Raw genomic sequence first — 20,855 nt, 5'->3', positions numbered from 1 at the left:
TTGTCCGGTGGACCAAACAAGTACTTTGGAAGGACCTCTGTTTCTAGCACGATCAAAAGAAGAACCTACCGTAACCAAGAACAGTGATCTGGTTTATCTAAGGGGCAAGCTCTTTGGAATAGCCATTCGCTTATCTACGAGGGGGGCCTCATTCGTGAGGTGGCCCTATCCCATCCATACTCGCTAACCCTAAACGCACTTCTCCCTTGAGTCTCTCTTCTGCATTTTCCCTAAGAAACTGTCCAGCGTGCTAGACTCGGAAAGCCATGGAAGGCAACAGATTAAAAAAATAGTGATTGGGCTTCCCTGGTGGCGCAGTGGTTGAGAGTCCGCCTGCTGATGCAGGGGACACGGGTTCGTGGCCCGGTCCGGGAAGATCCCACATGCCGTGGAGTGGCTGGGCCCGTGAGCCATGGCCGCTGAGCCTGCGCGTCCGGAGCCTGTGCTCCGCAACGGGAGAGGCCACAACAGTGAGAGGCCCGCGTACCGCAAAAACAAAAACAAAAACAAAACAAAACAGTGATTGGATGAAGAGGGAAAACTTGTAAAAATGCAGCCTGCAAGTATGATTATAAAGCAATGAGACCCTTTTCTTTAATTGTACCAGATTTTTAGAAACTATGATGGCTGTCCTTTATAGCACTTTTCTTTTTGACGTGATATACTTACTCTTTAAAAAAATGCTACACTTTCTCCATTTCCTTCTTCTTTTTTGTTTTTGTAATCTATATATTTGGACTTTTTTCAGTGTCTCTGATTCCTGGGCAAATTTCTAAACAAAGGGGATTCCTCCCATTGATGACTTACTGTCTTCAGAAGAGTTGGTTCAGATTACCTCCAACTATGAAATCGTCTACATGAAAGTTTAGAGAGTTCTCACCAACATTTTAAAGAATATGCCATGGGCTCTGCAGCAGTGCCAAAAAAGGAGTATAAACATATTTGTAAAAAAGTAGTAATCCATTGGACGTATCAATCCTGTACTGACTTTTTTTTAATCCACACAAGCAATCCCACTACATCCAAGGAAGTTTACCCTAATGTCTTAGAAAAGTGCATTCCTATAAAGCTCATTAGTTCCATGGAGTAAGCCTGTGTGATCACCCCTCCCTCTAAACTACCCTTTCATCAATTGATTATAAGTACAATTAATAGGAAATGCCTGGCAAATAACAGCCTGGTAAGAGATACCCCACATGTCAGGCCAACAGAGGAATTTGGGTAGAATAAGGGGCAGGTTTCATTGTGGTGTCTATGTCTCCTCTGTTAGGACACTTTTATATACAATTCTGTTTCTCTCCACTTGAAATTGAAGCTAAACCATGTCTTTTAGTCTGCCCATAAAATGATATGACCCTCTCGGTGAAATTATTTACCCCAAATGACCAGAGAGAGGTATGATCAAAGAGATTCATGACCTAGCAGAGAAGTCTGCTGTTCCCAAACTGTCAGGAAAACTTAATGATCAGAGCAACCCAGGTGTGCTCTGGACAGGGGGATCACCTCTCAAGAGGGGAAAGGAGCCTGGCACGGGGCCTGTCCCCTTTTGCTAATCCTAGTCTGCTCTTCACTGTCAACCCAGGCCTGAGGACTTAAACTTCAAATGCAGTTGGACCTTATTTTCAGCAAACTGGTTTGTGCAGTGGTTGTTGATGATTAAGTCTGGCTGAGTCATTCTCAACCTTGGCTGGACAGGGTAAATAGCTGGTGTGCTTCTAAAATTCCTAGTGACCAGTTAAATGGGCAGCTCTGTAAGTGGGTCTCAGGCATCAGTAGTTTCTAAAGACCTCCAGGTGACTGTATTATGCAGCCAAGGCTGAGAAGCGCTTATCTAGCTGAATGGTTCTCACCTTGGCTGCTCCCAGATTCATAGGGAGAGGTTAAAAGAAATAAAGCCAAGCCCTACTCCTGTGGGTCCTGGCATAATTGTTCTGGGACTGGATCTGGAAAGAGGTAGCTTAGGAAATGCTCGGCAGATGCATCTTATATCAGCCACAGCCGGGAAGCATTTGGGGATGGTACAAATGCAGAGTGGAAAGGGGGCTGGATCACCAAATCTCTTGCAGATTTTGCTTCTTTTGCAGCTTCCATTTTGCCACCCACCATGTTGGCCTCTAAGACAACCTAGCTGTGTGGTTGCTGAGGATGCCCAGGAATGGTTACTTCGAGTTTCTGAAGACCCTCTAAAAGAATGGGCTTTAAACCTTATTTCTGCCGAAGCTGGTGAAAAGTGGCCATAATATCATGCTCTGTTTTTGTTTCCTCCCCTGTTCATCTTCTTTCACTGTCTCCAATGGATATACCCAAGTTCATCTAGGCAGGGTCTTCCCATTTTTTCCTAGTGAGTCTGCATCTAATTCTCTTTACCATTTTTTTCACCTAGAATTCCTATTTTTGACCTCTCCCTCTACTCCAGAACTTCTCAAACTTCCCTGAAGACAATTATCTACAATGTTTGTTAAAAATATAGATGCCTGGGTTTCAACCCTGACCAACTGCATCAGAATTTCCAGGAGAGAGGTCTGATCATCTGGACACCACTCATACCTCCAGGGAGGGAATTGTGGTTTTAGGTAATTTTTTTTACCATGGAGATATTTGAGAAATCATGCTGAGAGATCTCCTGCAAGTTCATTCTCGTTTTCATTTCAAAGCCCACCTTTCCCAGGAAGACTCTTAGATATAGGGAGGCTTTGTGGGAGAAGAGAGGATTGCTAATTTAAGAAAAATAAGGAAATAGTAAATTACTGAGCACAAGAGAGGAGGCTGTGTTCGTCTTGACTCTTTGGAATGTTGACACCAAAGAGCCACTACCTAAAGTTGATGGAGCGCTTATCCATGACAGGCGGTTGCCAAGTGCTGTGCATATATGTATTCATTCAATTTTCCTTACAATCTCTCTTATTATCCCCACGTTCATAAACGAGGAAATGGAGACACAGAAGGTTATGTAATGTGAACAAGATGTTAAGTGAAATCTGGACATTGTCGGATTGGCTCAAGACTCCGACTCATTTTATTATTTTTTGCTTAAATATAAAAATCATAATAAAAATATTTTATTTTTATTATTTTTAACTGAAGTATTTACAATATTTATTTTTAAATAAGTATTTGTTTACAATAAATAAATATTGTAAATAAAAATTTACAATATTTATTTTTAACTAAAGTATTTACAATATTGATTTACAATATTTATTAGTTTCATGTGTACAACATAGTGATTCAATATTTTTATAGAGTAGACTCCATTTAAAGTTATTATAAAATAATGACTATATTCCCCTGTACTTTATATCCTTGTTGCTCATTTATTTTATACATAGTAGTTTGTATCTCTTCATCCCATACCCTTATCTCCCCCCCCCTTTCTTCTCCTCACTTATTCTCTACATCTGTGAGTCTGTTTCTGTTTTCTTATATATATTCATTTGTTTTGTTTTTTAGATTCCAAGACCCCAACTCTCATTCACCCTCTAAGATTCTGCTCAGAGATGCTCACAACAGAGGGTATTCAGTCAGTAATGGGTGTGGCTTCTCTGCGGAGGAATTTTCTAACATGGTCTTTCTCTCTTTTTAATATATTACCAGACTTCATGATGTTTTACGATGATTTCCATAGACTGACCACCCAGACTGTGGCTCTGACTCAGCTGGTGGTACATTTACATGAGTCCTGTGACTTGTCATGTTATCCTTAATATCCCACTTTTCACCTTCCATGAAATCTCATCTCTTGGCAATTTTCTTTTCTTCTAAAAATCACCCACAGCTGAATCCTAAGAGTCAAATGAAAATAATAGCCAGCCAGTGTTGCTGGAAGGGGTGTGAGAAGCTAGGTATCAACAAGTTACAGAGAAAATTCTGGCATAGGTTGGGGTGGAGGGAAAGGCCAGACAGGAGGTTCTCCCATTAAATAATACTGGCTTTAAGTTCTACTGTTAAAGATTCTGGTCATTTATCATTCTTTGGCCTCAATTCTTTTTTGTCACTATTGTTACACAAAACTCAGGGTTGGTGCCATTCATAGCAAGTTTCCTTTTGTATCCAATGCTAGGAATATTCAATCTAACATACACACACACACACACACACACACACACACACACACACACACAGAGATATGTGATTAAAACCCTCCAAGGCTATCTACTAAAAGATCCCTACAGCCTGAGAAGTGGGTCTTCTGGTCTGGCAGATGGCAGCCCCAAGATGGCAGTGGGACAAAGTCAATTTAATTCTATCTGTAGTCTCCAGGGCATCTATTAGTTATAAGACAGAGGTTCTCAAACCTGACTGCCCATTACAATCAGCTAAGATTTTTTTTAATATAAAATACCAATCACCAGGCCATTTTAAAAAATATAACATACCAATTACCAGGCCCGATCATTAAAGGACAGACTCTTTGAGAGTGGTACCCAGGCACAGGTATGCCTGAAAAGCCGCTCAGGTGATTCTAACGTGTCTGCCAGCATTGAGAACCAATTTCTCACTGTACAAATATTCTCTGAACATATGTGCCCTGACCTCGCAGGAAATGAGTTGTGTCTTCTGTCTTTTTTTTTTAAATTAAATTGCACTAGTGTTGATCTCCATCACAGGGAATGCAGCCTTGAGTATTTCCTGAAGAGTTAAATATAACATGCAGAAAAAAGGTGCTCCTATTAAAATTCCATTTGGTGCCTTTGCTAAATTGTTTACTGGTGTTGTTCATTCACTTCTCAGATGGTTAATGAGGGCTTACAACGTGCTGGGCACCCAGCTAAGCTTAAGGGATTTGATGCCATGCTCATGGCATGTAAATCACTGAGGAATATCTATATTGGGCTTGGCTATCTCGAAGCTCATAATCTAATTATATTTCAGTTTTATCACCTTGAAATGGAGACCGATTTGCTTGTGATCAGTATTTTACCTCTCTCACCCCGACTCAGTTCTAAAATTCTAGAATTGTACAAATCCCATTCAGATTCATATTTTCCCTACCCTGTTGTAATTTATATATATATATATATATATATATAATATATAATATAATATATATATAATTTATATATATATATTTGTGTGTGTGTGTGTATATATATATATATATATATATTTTTTTTTTTAGTATTGTATCATATGTACTTCAAGAGGCCATGGCCAATTGTAGAATTGAGGTGAGGTATAAAGAAACAAACAAGCAAGCGATTAAATAGATTGACTATAGACTCCTCTGAAAGGGTCTATCCTGGTATTTTTTTATTTTAAAAGGGGATTGCATTAACACCCATTCAAAACTATTTTATTGAGCCCCAGTTCCTACTGCTAACACCGCACACATAAAAATGTTTAAGTGCAAAAGGAGTTAAGTACTGTGAATCTGTCCCCAGTGTGAATATTCCATCCAAAATCTCTGAGTTTTAGAGATTCAAATGCAAGGGCATCTCCATTTCCTGGAGACCTTGGGGAGAGTCCACTTCTGTAATTTTAGCATCTCCAACATTTAATAATCTCCCCGGTTCCCACTGTACCACTTTCTCGGCTAAAGTGAAAGAGAACTGTGAGTCTGGAAGTTGGGCCTGGTCACATACAAGCTGTGTTCCAATAGAAAAATCATTTCGCCTTTCTGGGCCTCAGCTTCCTCATCTGGAAAATGGGAATGAAAATAGCACCTACCCCTCTTAGATTTTTGTTTGTTTTGTGCAGATCAATGAGAACATGAATGGGAAAGCACTTTATTTGGGGGGAAAACATCATGTATTTTTCTGGCTGTGTGGACTCATGAAAAATACAGGCTTCTCTCTCCCCACAAAGAGGCCTGGTGTTTGTGTTGTTAAGTCCTGGGCTTCTGGGGTTTTAGGGCAAGTGGGAGATAGTTAAGAGCCTTTGGAGGTTATAGGTCATTTTACAGGTGGCCTGGAGCCTCCAAGGAAGGCAAAATCCCACCTCAGCTTTGGTTGGGCAGAAGGAGCTTCTCATGTGAATGGGTGCCTATCACAGGGTGGAAATGGGTCTGGCAAGTTCTCTGAACAGCATACGTGTTCTCTAAGGGAAGCAGCCCTCATATGGCTGAGGGGGTACCTGAGCTTCTGGAGGCTCAGGAAGAGCAGTGGGTGTCCAGGCTGAGGCTCTGGAGGGTGGAGAGGCCACGCTGAGAAGGTCTGGGTCCACTTAGGAGTTATGTGCAAAATGAAGTGAGCTGATGGTAGAAAGTTCCCTGGGGTTCCAGTAACCCACCTCCACCACAGTATTGGACTTCTCACCAAGCACAATGGGAAAAGGGCGGCATCGACAGATTTAGTTTGACTTTTTTTAACTCTTTAAATCTAAAGCCATGTTGATTTGGGGGCTGGGTTTACACTGGGAGAACTGGTTGTTTGTCCTAAGAAGCTGATGCATCCCTGACAGCCTGAGCTCCTTCCTCCTTGGACAGAAAAGAGAAGCAATAATCCAGGAGAAAGATGAACAGAAGGACAGGCTGTTTGATCTCATGGTTCCCAGTTGCTTCTTCCTTCACTATTTTTTGGCCCAATGTATTTTTTCCCCAGTTTTGAGATATGATTGACAAATTAAAATTCTTATAATCAGGTTGTACATGCTTTTTTAAAGGTGTGCAAAGTGATGATTTAATATCCATGTACATTGTGAAATGAGTATGACAATCAAGCTAATTAACACATCCATCACTTCATAGAGTTACCTTTCTTTGTGTGTGGTGAGGACACTTCAGTTCTACTCTCTTAGCAAATTTTGGGTCTATGTATTTTCATATTTCTAGGATGGAAGTCAAGATTGAAAAACAAAACAACACCAACAAAAAAACTTCTAGAGTCAAAAAAATTCTTCTGACTCTGAAAACCTGCTGCCACAAGAAAGGACTCATCTTTGGGCCAAGAAAAAAACAAAATATGCCTATAGTTTAGTGATGTTGCTGAGAATAAAAATAAGGAGGATAATGATGCTGAGGATGATGATGATGATAATAATATCCTGAGGGCTACTCGGTATCAGTGCTATTCAAGAAGCTTTTTCTTCATGACCTCAATTAATTCTCACAACAACCCATGGAGGCAGGCATGATTCATCAGCCCCACTTTAAAGATGAGGCAGTTGAGAGTCAATTAGCCTGCCTGTACTACCACGTGTAGTAAGTAACTTACTGAGATTCAGTCTCTATATGTAAATCTCTGATCACAGTCTGTTGGTGAATAAGCAAAGATTTGCCAACGCATGTGCCAATCAAAGAAGAGATACAATGAGTATGAAAGATCCTGCTTTACATCTTGGTCAGGCCAATGACAAGTTGAGGAAGGCACAGGTTCCCAGAATGTTAGTGTTATGGTGGGTCCTGAAGATAGCCTCATCTAAAAATGATTTGCACTTTTAGATAGATTTAATTTAATTTGCTTGCTTTTGCCTGTATACATCCAATGCTTTCAAATAACCATATACACCCTAAAAAATCTGTCAATAATCAATTGACTTATTGATAATGCCATGCTTTTTCGCCACCTCTTTCAGTTTATAAAGCAATGTTCACCTTCATCTCTTTCTGATTCTAACTGGTGTTATGCTCTCCCTTTAGCAGATGACAAAATGGAGGCTCCATAAAGGTAAGAGAAATCAGATGTGACTTTTCCAGGGTACGTTTTACAACAGTGTGAGTTTACACTATTACACAACCAATGAGGAGATATTAGCATGGAATCACTTTCATTATTCTTGGATCTTTGGAATGAAAAAATGATTATCTGTGGCCCTAAACTAGTTGAGGAAGGAAGTCACAAAAGAACGGATTGTGAGGGATGCCCAACCACGGACAGCTCTTACTTTTTCCTTTAGGAAGGGAGAGAGCAGAGAGATGTTTACAAAGCAACAAGGGACAATGACAGACTCTCTTACATGTGGAAGATTTGTGGAAGGAGAACTCAGAGTGAACATTATTTACTGCCTATCGGGGTAGAATTGAAGCACCTTGAGAAAGGTGCTTCTCACAAATCGCCCTGGGATCTTGAAAGTACAGATTGTGGTTCAGGTGGGGCTTGAGATTCTGCATTTCTCACAAGTTCCTGGTGAGGCCAATTTGGTTGGTCTGGGAACAATGCTTTGCAGAGTAAGGCTCAAAGGACCCTCAAGATGAACCACTTCAATCTTGAAATTTTAGAACAGAATAAGGTAAGTGCTTCTTTTCCTGTTGTTTGTTTTAGTTCAAGACAGATATTGAATAAACAATGAAAAGAACAGCAGAGAAACTGTCTTTCTGGGAAAGCTGTGGAGCTAATATTTTCCAGGAGTCATTTTTCAAGTGTCCCCACCCCCACAAGCTGGGCTCCTATTCTAGTTACTAGAAGTGGTCCACAAACCCTCTAACAATATAGAAATGGCAGGAAGAGGAAAGTCCCTCAATCTTTTAATGCAATCAAATTTCAAATTACAAAACTGGACCATGAAAGGAGATAGGGATTAAAAGGATGCTAGAAGCAACCAGCAATACTAGTTTTCTTTTTAAAGAGATTCCATGGCTTCAAAAACAGTGGGAACCACTGTTCCAGGTTATCAGATGTGTGATGTATGTCTAGACTCTCAGGCCAACACATTTCAATCTAAGTGATTAAGATAATTAAGGGAAAAGGGTGTTTGGCTTTGATTCTGTCTCATCTCCTGACAATCTGGTGATCTATCTGAACATCAACACATCATAATGTAGTAAGAATAAGCCTGGAAACAATGACAACATGGACAAGTTAGCTCCTCCTTAAGCTCTTACCTACCCGACTACCCTAAATTCTGATAGTGGTCCTACTGTAAATGCTCTAAATGCTTTGTATGGTAATTCAAGATGAAATGCACTATTATTTGGAGGAGAATCTAATTCCAGAAGAATAAATCACTGTGATTCACATCAGGGAGAAAACCATGAGAAGTCATTTATTTCTGTCCAATGACTGTTCACAGGCATGTATTACACACAAATATGAAAATAAAAGAGAGGCCACATTTAAATAGAAGTCAGTTCTTCTGGAAAATAATTAAAAGTTCTCTTCACAGGTACAAAAGTCAGAACTCACTTTGATAATGTTAAAAGAAATACTAGAAATTTTTAAGTGAAAAGTTCCCTCTTACCCCCGAAGATAGATTTTCTAGCATATCTGATAGTGATCAAAAAAATAAAAGGTAAAGTGGAGCAGGTTTAATTTTTGTCACATTCACTAATGCTTCATCAGTTCAGAGTCTATCTACTGTGTGTATATCCCCTTCTACTTGACTGGAATACTGTCTTCTATGAGGAAAGTTCTTTATTTGCAACAGAAATGGCTCATCCAGAGGCTTCTGTGTACAGGTCCTCATCAGAGGTTTCTGACCAGCCTCTAGAAAGCTCTGGGCTTTCTCACCTGCTTCTAAACCTTTCACAGCTGAAGGACCCTGATGGCACTACTGAAAAGATAGGTTTTATTTGCTTTTTCTTGGCCTATCAAGTCAATGATCTGCAACCCAAAAAGTATGTAATTAGGCCATGATATGACCAAAGGAGTTGTTATATCTTGTCTTGCCGCTGGCAAACGTGTCTACCCAAATGGCTGTGACAGCTATGGTCCACTGGGCTTGGAATTTCCTTTAATATCTCCCCAACTCCTTCTTGGTCCAGTCTGTTGACTATTACAGGCTTACTTCTTTTTTTAACTGCTTCAATTAAATGATATATTCATCTGGCAGTGCCTAACAGTTGTTAAGAAGCCGTTAAGATTATGGACCAAAGGCAAATAGTTCTTGAAACAAAAACTTGAGCACTTTTTCATTTAATGTGTGCACGTGTGTGTGTGTACCTGTCTGTAAATTAAAAAGAAGGGAAACTCAGGAAACACACTGATCAGTAACAGCCATATTACTTTTCATCACTGAGAGCTTTGTGTCCATAAACACAAGTTCCCAAAATCATACTGATGCTACCAGCAAGAGCTCTACATTCCCTCCTTCACTATCTCTGAGCCATCTCAATCGTTATCAAATGGAATCAGCATCAACCTGCAGAGCAGGTTGGCAGAAAATATAATTATCTAGTTATTGTAATTTGTTTGGTGAATGTTCAGTCAGAACTATTGATCCATAGGGAAAAATAAATAAATAAGAGTATGAAATTCCATTCTCTTTTTAATCATTAAGTTATCAAGTTGTGTCTTAGGTATGACTATTTGAAGCTGCAAACATGCCTTTGCCCTGACTTTGTAACGATAACATAAGGAGGTAGAAACAGTCCAGGACCTGGACCGACAGGCATTGGACTTGAAGCCCAATAGTGGGATTTCCCAGAGTGTACATCACCCTGCCTGGACCTGCTTCTCCTATCCACACACTGGTGGTTCTACTTAGGATGACCACACATGTTCTTCTTGTTTTACGGAAGTCCTAGTTGAAGCCTGCTGTCCTGGAGTCATTATTACCAGTGCATCCCTTCTCTGTTATGTCATCCCATTTTAAATGATCATTTCAATGTCCCATTTAAAATGATCCATTTTAAATGATCATTATATGGGTGCCCTAACTATACTGCTTACCTGATCAGGTCATTTGTTCCAATGTTTTATATAGTACCTGCCACACTAGAGACACTACCTAAAAAATAACTTCAAAACAGAAATCTACATGGTGAAAAGATTTTAAAAAGTGGCAGGAAACATCATCTAAGACTGCTCACTTTAAGAAAACCTGACATATCAAAATCTAAACTTTGGAGGACTGATCAATTGGGGGGGGGGGCTTACGTAGCCAAAAAAAAAAAAAGCGTGTTTTTCTGTTAAAAAAATGCAAAACAAAGCAAACATAAATTATTCTTGGAACTCAGTGGATTAAAAAGGATTAGAGTTGCATATAATCCTACCTACTATATTTTAAAAGTTTTGTCTACATCATAATCAGTTGAGTATATTTGGTTATTATCCTCCCTAAACTTTGCTTGACTCTGGAATCAGTTAAAGAAACAACAGATTCAAACCCCTGGATTATAGAGATTCAGGTGAAACTGAAATAACCTAGATATTTTTGGTTTCCTCCAAGCTCACTGTTGCTACCCAGATTTAAAGCTCTTAATGGACTATGTTGTGGGAATATGAAATAAAATATGTAAAACTGGAATTTATGACTATGAAAATATAAACATGAAAATTAAAACAAGAATATTTTATGTACTGCCCTTGATGCACTGAATATTTCATAGGCAGTGTCTCAAAACTTTCAAACCACTCTGTGAGGTGGAATCAATATACCCACCACAGATGAGGTGATGGAGGGCAAAGAAACGACTTCTCAAGGTTGCTCCACTAAGATGCAATAGAGCCTGGGGATTAAGGGCATAGACATTAGCTCTCAAGTTGAGCTGAACATCTACTTCACCCTTCCCCAAGCTCGTCTTCCCCATCTGTACCATGGCGGTCAATTTAATACTTAGTGTGACAGTTCAGTGACTATCTTTGTAAAGCACTTAGAACACTTAGTGCTATCACATAGTAAGGACTCCATACACAGCCATTGCTATTATTGCTATTATCATAATTACTGTTATCGTTATCACAGAGAGATCATTTGAATCAAAGTTTGCTCAGTTACTGTATTAAACTTCTTAAGAAATAGTGCAAGTACTGACGTCCTCTATTTCCACCTAAGGAACATTTTCACAGGAGCATTCTCATATATATGGCAAGTTTTATTGAAGAAATTTATTTTCATGTAGTATGTGTGCCTTGTAACAGGAAACTCACAGGCAATCCCTGTTTCTTTCTTGTTACCCTGAAGCTGTCTAGAATAATTAGCTTCCCTTTCTCTTCCTGAGGGGATGCTGAATCACCAAAAAAAAAAAAAAAAAAAAAAAAAAATCAGTTAAGAAAGTAAACTTTAAACCAAAAAGAAGAATAAGAATATAAATAAAAACAAGAAAATATTATATACAATACTATGTATGAATATATATTTCAACCTGGTGTTCTAATTTTAAAAACTGGGTGTGCTTTTCTGGGCACTGGGGCACAGAAGGATATAAATAAAGGCATTAGTGACTCATTTCTATTATGAGTTCACAGAGCATCATTTTCTTTTCTTAATTGCAGAACCCAGAAGAGCTCATCAGGATGAGTGAAAACAGTGGAAAAGATTAAAAGCTAAAATCAAGAACAACTTCAACAGGGCACTATCAATAAAAGATAGCGGAGTAACTATTGCTGCCATGTTTTAACTCAATAGGTTAGAATGTGAGTCCAAAATAGCTTCCTTCTGACCCTGAATCCTTGTCTTAACTGCAGATCTATCCCCTCATGAACTAAGCCTTCAGTTTCTCGTTCATCTGAGAATACTATTCTTGGCATCACCAAGTTTTAGAATGCTCTCACTCTATTTTTTCACCCATGGATTTCTCAAAAAAAGATTGAAAATGTAAATAAAATATAATAAGGAGTCTATCATAGAGTTGCCAACTTTTACTTTGCCAAGGAAGAACATTAAAAACAAAACTGGATAAAAAAAGAAGAAAACAAAGCTGTTGTCATCATTTCATACAAGAAAAGCTATTTTTCACAGCATATGTGAAAGAAGCATGGGTAAAGCCTGGCCATTCCCCAGACAAGGGAGTTGACGGCCATATTACATTGTCTGTGTTCTTCTCCTATCCTGGTAAACCAGTAAATGTCATCAGGTCTTGAGCTGGCCAAGGGAGCTAGTACTTCACACAAAGCACCAGGATAAGATCTTGAAATCCCCCCTTACACACACCTACAAAGGATGGGTGCAGGGGCTTGTGACAGTTTTTCAATCAGAAACAGTTTCAACCCTTTTCTAACCTGGTTCACATATGAGGAATGGGGAAAACAATGAAACTTCCTACCTTTCTCTGCTTTGCATGGTCTACCCTCATTAAGGGATCCACATTATCCATAGATGAAGCTTTCTATATTCTACTCCACAGCAAGAAAAAGTAAAATTGTTAAGCCCCTAAAGTATAACAGGGTTTTAAAAATTAACCTTTCTACCAAAAAAACCCTTAAATGGTAAATTAAATTTTCCATTCAGGGGGCTCATATGCTTTATAGGCTGGCAACCCCTTAACTTTTAGTCTATATGATTTGGTAAGGACTCTGTATAAAATGCTGTATCATTTTAAATGCAATTATTAGCCTTATTTTAATGACGGCATTTCTCTATTATTTAATCTAAATCCAGGAGGTCAAAAGTCCTAAAGTAGAGAGAGTACCCACATAAATGGAAATCAACTCAAACCCCTTTAGTTTTTCAGTTTAGATCAAACTAAGGTTGTATGTAAGGATTTAGTTCTGCATCCTGTAGATTAGCTTATGATGAAATATTATAAGAGCATAGAGATAGTTTTTTTCCTATCTGTCCATACTTCCTTCTTTCTTTCTTTCCTTGCTTCTTTCCTCTTTCTCTCTCTCTCTTTTGCTCACTCACTTTCTCTCTCTTTTCCTTTTCTTCCATTCTTCCTCCCTCCCTCCCGCCCTCCTTCCCTCCTTTCCTTCTTCTCTCTTCTCCCTTTCTTTCCATTCATCCACCTAACCACCTATGTATCTATTTATCTATCATCTATCTACCTTTCTACCCATCCATCCATCCACCTATCCATCCACCCATCTATGCATGTATGTATCCATCCATCACTACCACCCATATAATTTTAAATAGTTGATCTACAGATCAACCTCTCCATGATCCCAAAGACATGACTATTTATTCCTATTAAGTTTTAAGAAAGAACTACTAATCTATTTCTCTCTGAGATAGAACCTTTTATTCATAGCTTGTGAGTATCGCATTTAAAAGATGTTCTAGCATGGGGCTTGTGACTGGTTGAACTTGACAAGTCCTGACCTCCTTGAATTAAGATTTACCTAGATACTGTTATGAGTCCTCCATGAGGTCCTAAGGCAGAAGTGTGTATGTGTATGTGTTGTGTATACATATATTTTTCACATATGTATATGAATAATATATATACACAACACACACACATATATATGTTTGACCATACATATATATATTTCAAGTGCAGAGAGCAAGATAATTGATATTATGGCATTTTAATTGGGTTTCCATTAAGCTGAGCTATATGAAATTGCCAGTATTACACCATGTGGGGCACACAAAGGTAGCAATTTCATATGGTACAGTCTAACATTGCTGATGAAAGTTAAAGGTCTCAAAAAACAAACAAAAAAGGGTAGAAAATAAAACAAACAAACAGAAGCCTGTTGCTTGCTGTCTCTTTAGCTCAGTCTAGGGGCACCTGTATGGCCAGGACTACTACTGTATGTCAGAAGCTGCTAACTTTCAGGGATCATTATGGAAATGTATGTCTTACATGAAAACAGTGGCCCAGGGTAACTATCAGGGCAACTGGATCGTCGTGAAATCTTGGAGTGAACCACTTTATTACCTTCTTCTCTAGCTGGTCTGAATTGAGTTCCCTTCTGCCCTAATGTGGAGGGCCGTTTCCATGCACTGGTTGTTAGGGGATGTTAGAATGTTTAGCAAGCAGGACAAGCATGACAAATGTCTGCCTTTTTGGCGCAGTAACATTTTCATCAAAGCAGTGTATACACATCAGACATATTTACCCAAATATCTGTAGCATAATTCATGGAAAAGGAAATCTCCCCCCGCCACCACCCCCGCCTCCCAGTCTGGCTGCTCAAAGATGCAACAAGGACCAAGTCGTGGACACAAAGAAACCGAAAGCCAATCAATAAAGAGAAGCCTGTCCCCAGGCTTAATTCAAGCAAGCCATTCATTGAGCTACTGTGATGATGGACCTGTCAAATCCAGAACATACCACGAACACATCAGCAACACCAAGTGGCATGCAATGACCAGATGACCATCGGCCCCACTGCCATGCTTTGGTTGGTTCAAGCTCAGAAAACCATCTCCCTTGAGAGTTCAGACAGTTGGCTTTCCACAAATCAAAGTGAGACTAGAAGTAAAGATTTGAGGTGAGGTCAAAGGCTTACCAAATGTTTCCTAAGTGCCAAGGAAAGATGTTTGCCTATTGTCATTCAATTCATCAATAAGACTATAAAATTACCTAGTCCAGTCAGGTCTTTTTCTTTGGGGGAAATCTCTGCCCACACCAGATGGTCTTCATTCTGGAGTCAGCATTCAGAAACTCTCAGGGTACTCCGAGATAATCAGCATGTGATCATTTAACCAAGAAGATGTTGGGTGGGGAGTTGCAAGGTGGCCAGTCCTGAGGTTACTGGAGTTCAAGATTTTCCAAAGGCCCCTGAATCTTTAATTTGATGAGGGCTTAATTTGTGCTGATAAAAGGTAAAATTCTACCGACTGGGGACATCAAACTTCTTTCGCTTTCAAGATGTCTGAAGAGTGAATCTCATGATTAGAGAGAAAGTTTGTTGCAGTTTCTCTTTTGATCAAGTTGACAGCCAGTGAGCGTGACCCAAACATGCTCTATTCCTGCTGATTTTACTTCCTATTTTGAAGGAGTTTCTTTGGGTTACGAAGCGTTTCTCTTTGTCATCCTGCCTTTCTTCTAGAAAGTAGGAACTAAGGGTCTTTCCCTACTGATATTACACTGTGATTGAGTAAAAAGAAATGATTACACAGCTGCCCTGAGATAATTCTAGATAACTGGCATCTTAATCTAGATTCGAAAGCTATTCTGATCATTTCACATTTTCCCCCAAATATGTGTCTTCTCTAAAAGGGTCTTCCTTCTCTTTACCTGCTTACTAAAAATAAAAGGAAGTACCACCATTTCATAAATACACTTTAAAAATCAAGCCAGAAACATCACTTTAAAGACTGTTTTCTGGTAATTTACCTATTACTGCATTTCCCTCAATGCAATATTTCCATACGTGGCAAGTGTCTTGCTTATAATAAAGTGAAATAGGGCTAGCAATCAATTGCCTCAGCAACTAAAAAGACCTAATGCGCACATTTCTTTAATGAACAGCAAGAGGCCAAGAGTATATTTAGTTGGTTTCTTCAACTGAAACTATTACACCAAAGTGGGAATTGCAGAGTTAGTCAAGATTTACCAAACCAAGAATGAGGGCAATTTTTCAGTAGGACATGTTGCCAGTGAGAAATCTTAATAATATTAAAACAACAGATTTCATAAATACATTTGCATAAATGGTGCCCCCAAATGCAGCAACATTTTAACTTAATTTTTAAGATGAATGCAAATAGAGATGGCCAGATTCTCAAGTAATTCTATCTAAGAATAGTATTAAACATTGTTTTTTATTTTCCAAATGTCTAGATTGGTTTTATTAAAGAAAGCAATTTAAATTATATCTTTGTAATTAACCTTTTTTTCAGCTTGGGGATAGATGCACTTATACTGAGAAGCAAGATAAAAAATCCAAAGACATAAATCTGTTTAAGGTTCTTATAATTATGCAGCAGGCTAAAGTTACTATGATTATAATTATATACAAAGTGGGTGTTGGAGAATTTAGCATCTAGAGATATTTTCATAAAAATAATTAAGGGTTGTAGATGAACCACATTACAATTGATACTTTGTGAATCTTCAGTGTGCAGAATTTAATAGCATTAAGTCTTTTCATTTGTAGAATGATGTTGAGGATTTCAAGATTGTCATCATTTTTATTAGCTTTTTTGACCCTCTCAATTTCCCTAATCTAGTGTCAAAGTGTATTGAAGACAGCAACTTCTATAAAACATATTTTGCATCCTGGCAACTGATGATTGGGTAACTGGATAATTTAGGTAATTAGAACTGCACATTGACAATAGTTTGGGTTCCTCTGGAAGCTCCCTCCAGCCTTGAGAGCTCGTGATGGCTGTTCATAAGAAAACAGGAATAATACCTGCATACATTCAGACAACAAATCTCAATTCTATCTTGTCAAAGAGCCATTTTATTACAAGTTTAGGCAGGGGGTTTTCAAAGTGAGGCTTTTTGGGTTCAGGAATTTCTTTTGATTTAGTATACCTCAGAAGAAGTCTGTAGTTACAATAAGCTAAAGACACATCTTGTGAGAAATGGAATGGAACTGCAGAGAAAGCATACCACAGCAAACCAAGATAAGGACTGAGTCACAAGAGGCCAGGGAGGAGAACCAGTGTCTGCCGACACTCCCCATTCTCGAGTCCAAGACATCGCCTGCTTACCTGTCGGACCCAGCATGCCTCAGCCACACATGCAAATTGGTACCATTACTGTTTTATTCATGAAACATATTTTTAAATTAAAGGAGTCATTACCCAAAATAAGCACCCTCCATGACATTTGTGCATGCAGAGCATCTGAACATTCACATTTATGTCCTCAGAAAACAGAGCCAACGATTTGCATTCAATATGGAAACGCACACTTTTTTTTTTTCAAAGCACTTATACAAAAATAGCTGTGGCTTGCCATTTCAGAAACCGAGTCATCTGTTAAGCCTGGGTAACACGTAATAGAGCTCCTCCATCCCCCAGCCTTCACCCCCGCCATCCAATTCTGACTTCTGCATTTCTTAAACCCTTCTGCTGCCAGTCTTAACATGTGGTGTGCATTACAAATAAATGTTGGCTTCTGTTCGTAGGAACAGTCATTGGGTGTTGCCAAAAAGAACGACTCTCCTTATGAATGCCAGATACACCTCCCCCATTCCTTTGGTTTGGGTTAAAAAAATGCAATAAGGGGAATGCTTTCCTAGATGTACAAAGATGTAAAAAAAAAAGGGAAACGGGGTGCTGAAAATTGAGGTGAACCTGCAGGATCATCTCCTGGTTTTTGTCCTATGAGTTAAATGAAACGAGGGTCTTACAGAGAAGACCATGAGAAAGTTGGTACAGGGAGTATACTTTGTGCATGCAAGGTGTGCTGTCACAGGAATTGAGATCTGGAAAACAACTATGCATGGACAAAATGTATCATTATCTTTGTGTCTCAGCAGAGAGGGCGAGTGTTTAGAATGAGCTAGGCGTCATTGTGCATCCTCTCTCTATGTGGCCCCCTGTTGACCTTCACCATGAGACCTAACTTTTGGGGTGCTGCCTCCCCAGCAGTCATGCATTTGCACCAAGACCAGACGAGAACCTCGTCTCCCACGAGTTAAGTTAATTTCCAGGTAAATGTCAAGCATGAGAAGGAAGGCCCTTACCTGTCACTGTAGGCGGCAGCAGTGGCAGGGGTGGGCTGGGCGTAGCGATATGCAGCGTAACCACCCTAAAACACAAGGAGAAAGTGGAATTAGGAACGCAGAGGAAGCCAACTCAGGGCGCCCGATTGTGAGACCACGTCAGAACAGTGGTTACCCACCTCTAACAAACTAAAGTGGAGGTTAATGAAAGCTTAGTATGAAAACACGCCAGAAAGATGGGGGGTGGACAACCAACCCCAGCTGGATGTTAAAGGTTAGCAGTTTTAAGCATATCCCAAAGGGACAACCCAGAGACCCTTTGAAAGAGATGTACCTACATGTTAATTAATGGTAATTGTTTGGGGGTGGGGAGGATTATGGGGAATTATTTAAATGCTCTTTATGCTTTGCTGAACTTTCCAGATTTTCCAAAATGAGTATGCTTTACCTTTACTTATCAGCTATTAACTTACATTTTATTCAATCTTTGATTACTTCCTTAAAAATCCAATATTGGTCAAGCTAATGCCCTGCTGTCTTACTTTGATATTTATTTTTAAAAAAATAAGATAACCCTTTGATTGAGAGTGTATTAGGCATCTCTTGCACGTGTAGTTGTTCAACCACTAAAGCAGTTAAAGAAGACTGTCTCCAGCTTTCTAAATGTCACGTAATGATTAAAAAAAGGAACGGTGAGCTCTTAAAAATTCTGTCTTTTCAGCTAAAGATATCACACTCGTTCAGATGGAGAATTTGTTTGGTGTGGAAAATATAAAGTCTTCCAATTTGTAAATAAAATCATTAGGAGAGAAAAAAAATCTGGGAAAAATAATTAACATTTAGTTGTATGTACCAGCAATTGCAATTGTTCAATTAAGCAGAGGACAAACAAATGGGCATATTCTAAAGGAACTGTGTTCAGTGGAGCATTGATTATCAAACTGTGAAAATAACAGAGCTCCTTGCTCAGCAGACCACAGCGATACATCAACCACTGTCGAATGATTTCAGCACAGTTAACAAGCAGGATCCAGTCTCCACCGATAACACAGGGACCATTCAGGTTCTAATTAGAATACATAGTCCCATAATCCTCTGGGAGAAGGGTTCTCACCCTCACTGTAAAGGGGCAATTCAGGACAGACTGCGATGTCAGAGGGCATCTAACAGCATAAATAACTGGTGTAATGGGGGGATTTAATGGGAGGATTTTGGGGGAAGGAGTTCATTATATTTGGCTCCAGGTATAGGATAGAAAACAGATGAATGAGAAAATTGCAAGAAGCATCTATCAAAACGTTCTGTCGTTTATTGTCATTTATTTCTACCCTTTGCCAATCACAGCTGACTTTCAGAGCAAATTTACTATCACTTACACAGCAATTCCAAAAAGCTAGTTTCTCCTTAATCAAGTTCCTTCTTTGGATCATGCTAGAGAGGATACCTCCAAGACATGCTGACAGATAATCACCAATAATTTGGAGCCAGTATTAAAAAAAAAAAAAAAAAGTCTCCCTTGAAAAACAATGTGAAAGTTAAAAAAAGAGGTCTTAGCCAGACACCACCTGGTGTTCCAAGCACCATGTTCTCTAATTAGGAACGGAGAAACTCATTAAATGTGCTGAGGAGATGGAAAACCAAAGCAGTTGTCACACCCAGCACCAAGCTCCAGATACAGAGCGATGCGCTGAGAAATACAGACCAATGGGCTGAGGGAAAATCGGGGTCACCAGATTTCTGGACCATTCTTTTCATCTGCTTGCCCATCTCTTCAGCTTTCATCACGCAGCCATAAAAGACACAGGTGTGCAGGTATGTATGTTCCTGAACTTAATGAGGAAGGGAGGGGCTGGCATTGGCTTCCTGATTGCTAGGAGGCCTTAGCTGCAACCAACTGAAAGCTCTGAATGGAGAAAGTTTGAGTGTGTGTTTTATTTTTTCCTTTCACTTCCAGAACGGAAAAGAAAAGTTATTGCAAAGTTCTTTGCATCAAGTGCCATGTCAATCAATCATTCCTTGGTGACTGTGAATTTGGTCCCAGTAAAGATTTCTGGCCACGTCCTGTTTGCAAACCTTCTTTGAACTCTGTAGGACTCCCCCAACTTCTGCAATGTTTTCCATCAATGGAAGTAGGTAGCAAGTTTGATAAGTGGGAAAAACTGTGGCAGTGCAAATAGAATATACCTAAAACAAACCTCACTGACTATTAGGTTGATACTTGTTGCATGAATATAAAATGGATGTGTGTACACCTGGGATCCTTCAGAGGGACTTATCTATGAAGCTTCAGGAAAGATCCATCCTCTGTATGTCTGCATAATGACTTGGCCATTTAGAGAAAATAAATGTGTGTCTCCATGCAAGACAGGCACAAGTGGTCAATGTCCTGACACTTATCTTTGTTATTTAAGAATGTGTTTACGAGTATTCCTGATTCATGAGTCAAGGTCATAGTTTGCTAAAGTCTGTGGAACCAGTGGAGAGATTTTGACCTTGGTCAGTGATCTTCTTGCTGTCCAGTAGACCTGATGATATCAGAAATGTTCTATATCTTTGCTGTCCAGTATGGTAGCTGCTTGTCCTAAATGTCTACTGAACCCTTGAAATGTAGCTGGTACACCAAATGGAGTTTTTGATTTATTTAAGTTGAGTTCATTTGAATTTAAATGTACCCAACCACATGGGGCTGGTGGCTACAGTATTGGACAATCCAGGCCGAAGTGATCTCTGAACTATGTAATAATT

General features: G+C 39.2%; 1 protein-coding gene across 20 annotated transcripts in view; it reads right to left on the bottom strand.

Moving 5' to 3' along the window:
- Positions 1-20,855, bottom strand: part of RBFOX1 (RNA binding fox-1 homolog 1) — a gene marked incomplete at both ends in the record, with an annotated part of 621,309 nt that overhangs the window by 16,524 nt on the left and 583,930 nt on the right. For all 20 annotated transcript variants that reach the window (XM_079718519.1, XM_079718522.1, XM_079718524.1 and 17 more), the window contains one exon: positions 18,132-18,196. In XM_079718519.1, coding sequence (XP_079574645.1) covers positions 18,132-18,196 — 65 coding nt within the window. The remainder of the gene's footprint in view (positions 1-18,131; positions 18,197-20,855) is intronic.

This window comes from Hyperoodon ampullatus (assembly GCF_949752795.1).
Source record: "Hyperoodon ampullatus genome assembly, chromosome: 14".
NCBI lineage: Eukaryota > Metazoa > Chordata > Mammalia > Artiodactyla > Ziphiidae > Hyperoodon > Hyperoodon ampullatus.
This window is presented reverse-complemented; position numbering and strand designations above follow the sequence as displayed.